At 58.0% G+C, this 6,190-nt stretch overlaps 1 protein-coding gene across 1 annotated transcript; it reads right to left on the bottom strand.

Annotated features, from left to right (window-relative positions):
- Positions 1 to 704: 704 nt before the first annotated feature.
- On the bottom strand, positions 705 to 5,906 carry LOC142868166 (uncharacterized). Its single transcript, XM_075999887.1, has 2 exons — positions 5,835 to 5,906; positions 705 to 2,887 (listed from the first exon to the last, which is right to left on the bottom strand). Exon 2 carries the CDS (start codon positions 2,819 to 2,821, stop codon positions 1,247 to 1,249), a length of 1,575 nt encoding a protein of 524 aa, XP_075856002.1. The 5' UTR covers positions 2,822 to 2,887; positions 5,835 to 5,906; the 3' UTR covers positions 705 to 1,246.
- Positions 5,907 to 6,190: the final 284 nt, after the last annotated feature.

Here is a 6,190-nt window from a genome sequence, read left to right as displayed (position 1 = left end):
GGGGGTGGGGGGAGGGGGCAGATGAATACCTGGCCAGTGGCTTCTGGGCCTTACTTCATGGGAGAGTCACCCTTATCCCGCAGGGACTACCTGCAGACAACGGGAGTCAATCACCTGGTTCCTGTACTGTGCTCAGCCACAGTGGGCTAAGAGCATGGGACGCCTTCCACTTCTGCCCCAGGGGGAGATTCCTCTCTCCTTTTCTCATCATCCAGAAGGAACTGCTCAGGGCAGTTCTCCCTTCCAGGTTTTGACATCAGCCCTAAGTGACAAGTCACATGGTCTGAGAGTCCGGCCCTGCCACCACCCAGCTTCATTAAAACCAACTCCCACAGAAGGAACTGCAGTTTCCCAAAGCCCCAAACCGCCCTGGCTCAGGGCACCCACACCCCACTGCTCTCACCAGAAGCACCACCCTTCAACCCTTCCGTCACTTGTTCTTTAGGACTTAGAGGGCATCTCGCCACCTTAATTATATGACTGCAGCTCCTAGACTCTCTCATTCTATGGGCAGGGGCGGGTCTGGCTCACCCTAGTGTCTCCGTTAACCCAGGGCCTTCCAAAGAGCAGGTGCTCAATGGATACTTGGGGAACCAATGTGCCAGGGAGCAGGGGCTCTTATTTATTGAGATTAAATTTCTCCTACATTCTGAAATAAGACAAGAAAATTCACATACATGCATACATTTTAATTTCATAGAAAAACACATGAAAAGGAATAAGCTGCCAAGAAATAACTGTCTTTAAATTTTATTGCTCTATTTCATAGCTCCATATATTTAAATGCAACATTCTTTCACATTTCTAAGAAAATTCCTATTGCAATGAAAATTCCAATTCCACCTTGTTCCAAGCAACAACATGAAATGGAAGGTTTCCTCGTTCGTTTTACAAAACAGTGAACTCTTACATTTGATAAAATTACATGTGTGGTCAATATCATTCACCAACTTAGGTGGTGAAGCTAACTAAATCTTCAATGAAAAAGAACAAATTTTTTAAAATGCCAAAAGGAAAACAAACGTCAATTTCTAAGTCACCCAAATGTAACAGGAGCACAAAATGTTATGCTCTGGTGGTTTCCCCAAGCTACTCGGACCCTCCACTACTTAAAACACTGCCTGCTCTCTTCAAACACAGAGTAGAGAGAGGACTCATTTCTCATGGGGCAGGAGGAGCTGCTGGAAGGGGACGCGGATGTGCACTGGCCCTGGGCCCTCCCCCCATAGCTGGCTGCAACTCTTGCTCACGCCCCCTCTTCCTCATCTCTCACAGACTCTTCATACAGGAGTGGGAAGGATCTGTGATCGCTCCGATTGACCTTGAGCACATACTCCAGGACTTTCATCTTGCTGGTTTCCGCATGGGCCCTTGGACCCCACAGGAACTCATAACATGCAGGATCGCTGTCGGGCACCTGCCGGTATTCCAGGTACCCTTCCTGCACCCAATCCTGGGTGATGAGCTTCCGGGGCTCCCCGTAGATATAATGCTCACTCCCAGCATGCACCCCCATCCCGCCCAGGGCTTCCCAGATGACCTCCTCCGGGGCGCAGTCGCCCTCGAAGAGGATCAAACCCAGCATGATGATCAGGAGACCGGACTTAGGAAAACGCTGGTCATCATTCAGCTCCTCATAGTAGGTGAGGCCCAGGGTGGTGACGAGAACATAGGAGTGGCCGGCAGGATCCACTTCCTTCACATCCACGCCAAAGACCATCTGCATGCACTCGGACGCTTTCATAAAGATCTCAGGGAAGTGATCTTGGTAATCATTGAGGACAATATTCAGCATTTCTGCCTTGGTGATCGGATCCTTGAAGCGATACTTGAGGAGCAGGAAATGAACCAAATCAGACATCCTCTCTTCTAGTGCCTCTTGCAGCACGGACGCCGGGTCTGATGGATCCTCAGGAGTACTCTGCCCCTCCTCTTCTTCGCTGCTGGATCCCTCATCGGAGTGGTGCTCTGGACTGGAGGCCGGGTCCGATGGATCCTCAGGAGTGCTCGGCCCCTCCTCTTCTTCGCTGCCGGATTCCTCATCGGAGTGGTGCTCTGGACTGGAGGCCGGGTCTGATGGATCCTCAGGAGTGCTCGGCCCCTCCTCTTCTTCGATGCTGGATCCCTCATCGGAGTGGTGCTCTGGACTGGAGGCCGAGTCTTCTGGATCCTTGTAAGTGCTTGGCCCCTCCTCTTCTTCACTGCTGGATCCCTCATCGGAGTGGTGCTCTGGACTGGAGGCCGGGTCCGATGGATCCTCAGGAGTGCTCGGCCCCTCCTCTTCTTCGATGCTGGATCCCTCATCGGAGTGGTGCTCTGGACTGGAGGCCGAGTCTTCTGGATCCTTGTAAGTGCTTGGCCCCTCCTCTTCTTCACTGCTGGATCCCTCATCGGAGTGGTGCTCTGGACTGGAGGCCGGGTCCGATGGATCCTCAGGAGTGCTCGGCCCCTCCTCTTCTTCGATGCTGGATCCCTCATCGGAGTGGTGCTCTGGACTGGAGGCCGAGTCTTCTGGATCCTTGTAAGTGCTTGGCCCCTCCTCTGCTTCACTGCCGGATCCCTCATCCGAGTCGTACTCTGGACTGGAGGCCAGGCTAGTGGGGGAGGACGAGTCTCCCTCAGGACTCCCGGGAGGACTCGGTGTTTCAGCAGCACCAGCCTCCTCCAGGATGCTGGGGATCACAGTAGTGGAGGTAGCCACCTCCTCCTCCTGAGCCCCGGGAGCTTGTGCACCTACCAGGCCCTGAGCCACCCTTTGGGCCTGAAGGCCTTTCTCAAGACTGCCGCACTGATTTCTTTGATCATCGTGGTGGTGAGGCATGATGGCTCTGGTCAGGTACAGCACACAGGAGTGTGGGCAGGAGATGGGTGATGGAGACACACAGGCCTGAGAAGAGAGGGGGCATGTCAGCGGCCTCAGTGAGAACCACACCCTGGGGACTCTAACAAAGGCCAGTCTACAAGCCTTCTCCTTAGGTGATGCTCTGGGGCCTCCCAGGGCTCCTCTCCTGGTCGGCTTGTCTCCTGAACGTCTCAATGAGGAAGCAATATGGCTCCCAGAGGGCAGCAGGCCGGCAGAGCACGAGGCTCCAGGGCTGACAGTGGGTGGGTGATGGGGTCAGGCACTATTGGGTCCCCTGTGTCCTGGGAAAGGCAGGGCCTCTGGCACACATTCAGGGTGTGCGCCTCTCACCTTGACTCCTGACACTGCCTGGGCCTCGGTGACCTGCTACACTGCTCGGTGACCTGAGGACACTGCCTCAGCCCAAGGTCTCACTGTGGGCTCCTGAAGCCCATGTAAGAGGAAGTGAGTGGCCCAGAGGCTGCAGATACACACACAGTCCTGGTTCCCTCAGTGCTGTCAGGAGCTTAGGCTGGGCTCTCTCGGGTCCCCACTGTCCTGGGGTACATGGGCCCTTTTGTGCTGACTCAGTTTTCTCATCTGTTGCCTCGAGGCCCCTAGACCCCCACCCCTCTAGTGGCCTGCAAACTCTCAGAACAGGAGCTCACATCCCTGATACGGAGCAGAAGGCAGTGAGTGGGCCCCACATCTGGCCACGGCTGCCCAGGGCCTCTGAGACAAGACAGCAGGTGGTGGCCAGATTCAGTGGGGTCCGTATGTCCTCGGGGAGGAAACTGCTTGGTCCTCACCTTGCTGCCTGCCAGGGACTGGGACCCTCCCTCTGCTGACCTGTGTGTAGCCCCCTCAGACCAAGGCCTTCACCTCCCTGACAGATGATCCAGATATGAGAGAGGGGACCTCAGCCTGATAGCTTTGTGCAGGGTTTCCAGGGCTGTCAGCAGGGCCAGGGCATATTTCTGTAGAGCTCCTGGCAGTGTTCTAGGCTGGGGTTAACTTCAGTCCTCACTGGCTAGGGTGCACACATGGGGCCTTGTAGATCCTGGGACTCCTCCCTCTGCTGACAGTCCTTGTCCCTCTGACCCAGGCTGTCACCTCCCTGAGACCCAGGAGACAGGAGGGAGGGTGCAGCACACAAGGACACCCTGTGTGAGGTTTCCCAGGCTCACAGAAAAAGTGGGTTTCCGGGGGGACGGGCCTCGTCTGTCGACAGTGTCCTCAAGGTACTCATATTTACCCCTCACAGGGACTGGACCTTTTCCCATCGGCTGACCTGCAGATGCATCTTGCAGACCAAGGCCACCATCTCCCTGAGAACCCAAGGAGGAAGTGTGGGGCCACGTCTCTCCCCCACAGTCCTGCCCCGGGCCTCCCAGGGCAGAGAGCAGGGGCAGGTTTTCCATGTCTGGGATGGGGGACCGCCGAGTCCTCGCTCTGGACCCTGGGACTGCTCCCTCTGCTGAACTGAGGCCCCACACCTCTGACCAAGGCCGTGCCCTCCCTGACACCACGAAGGCAGAAGCAAAGACACACCGCATCTGGCCACGCTGCCCAGGGCCTCCCAGTGCTGAGGTCCCCCTCTGTACTGGGGGATAAGGTCCTCATTGTCCTCCCTCTGCCTCCTCCCATTGTCCCCTGGCAGGGCCTGGGTCCCCACCCCTGCATCCTAACCCATCAGATTCCCAAGGCTGAATTCGGGAGGCATCTCAGTCTAAAGTCTGTTCAAGGCCTCCCAGGGTCACAGAAGGGACAGGGGTGATTCTATGGGGTCCTCAGTATTGCCTGGGTGCCCCTACACCAGGGCTTCCCCAGACTGACAGCACGGACAGAGCTGGATTATTCGGGGCCCCTCAACCTGCGTGGGGGCCCCCTCAGTCCACCCTCAGCATCTCACCTTGACTTCTAACAGAGCCTGGGCCCTCTCCCCTCAGCTGACCTGGAGTCTCTACCTCAGACCAAGGTCCTTGCCGCTATCAACCCCCTGGAAGGAAGTCGGTGGACGTCACATCTGGCCCCCCTCATCACCCGGGGCTTCCCAGGGCTGACAGCAGGGACAAGGATGGACTGTGGGGCCCCCTATAGGGGTGTAAGGGGGGGCTCTCTGTCCTCCCTTAGGGCAAGACCTTTATGCTGCTGAGTCAGACACCGGTGACACCAGGCTCCGACTCCCAGAGTCCCATAAATCCTAAGGGAGAGGGGCTCAGCCTGACACGTCTGTGCCGCGGTGGTCCACCGCTGGTAGCAGGGGCACAGCTGGAGTATTTGGGGACCCTCTACCTGGGGCGGGGTCCACTCAGTCCACCCTCATCATCTCACCTCACTCCTAACAAAGGCTGGGCCCTCTCCCCTCCGCCAACCTAAAGTCCGAATCTCAGACCAACAACCTTCACCTCCCTCAGGCCCCCCAGTCGGACGTCGGTGGATGTCAGATCCCGCCCCACCCCAACAATCGGGGCTTCCCAGGGCTGACAGTAGAGGTCGAGATGGATTATTTGGGCCCCTCTACATTGGGGTCGGGCCTCCTCAGCCCACCCTCGTCATCTCACCTCACTCCTAACACAGCCTGGGCCTTCTCCTCCCGGTCTACCGGAAGTCTGGACCTCAAAGGCCCTCGCCTCAGTCAGCCCCCTGGCGGACGTCGGTGTATGTCACATCCGGGCCCATACCAGGGGCTTCCCAGGGCTGACAGCCAGGCAAGGATGGACTGTGGGGCCCCCTATCGGGATGTGGCCCAGCCTGGATCCCCCCTCTATGGACCGTAGTCGGCCTGGGTCACACCAGGCTCTGACCCCCAGAGTCCTCTGAGGAATAAGCTGGGGGAGGGGCTCAGCCTGAGGCGTCTGTCGCGGGGGTGGTCCACCGCTGACAGCAGGCGGGGAGCTGGATTATTTGGGGACCCTCTACCTGGGGTGGGGCCTCCTCAGTCCTCCCTCAGCGTCTCACCTCTCTCCTAACAGAACCTCGGCCCTCTCACCTCTGAGCACCTGAAGTCTGGATCTCACACCAAAGGCCTCGCCTCTGTCATCCCCCCAGGCGGAAGTCGGTGGACGTCACATCCTGGGCCCGATATAATGGGTTTCCCAGGGCTGACAGCAGGGGTGGAACGGGATTGGTGGTGGGAGGCCTCAGTCTCCCTCAGGGTCCCGCCCCTGATGCCTGGCAGGGCCGGGGCCCCGCCCTCTCTGGACCTGACAGGGCCTCGGGTCTCACGAGGCTCTGACTCCCGGAGTCACCTGAGGTGGCCGTTGGGGGCAGTGGTCAGGCGGGGGACATGCCGGGTGTCCCAGGGCTGCCAGCAGGAGCCGAGCAGGACCCTGTGGGCCCTCTCTG

The sequence above is a fragment of the Microcebus murinus genome, unplaced genomic scaffold, assembly GCF_040939455.1.
Source record: "Microcebus murinus isolate Inina unplaced genomic scaffold, M.murinus_Inina_mat1.0 scaf027_hap2_Mmur4.0, whole genome shotgun sequence".
Classification (NCBI taxonomy): domain Eukaryota; kingdom Metazoa; phylum Chordata; class Mammalia; order Primates; family Cheirogaleidae; genus Microcebus; species Microcebus murinus.
Note: the sequence above shows the minus strand (reverse complement) of the source record. Positions and strands in the feature narration are given on the sequence as shown.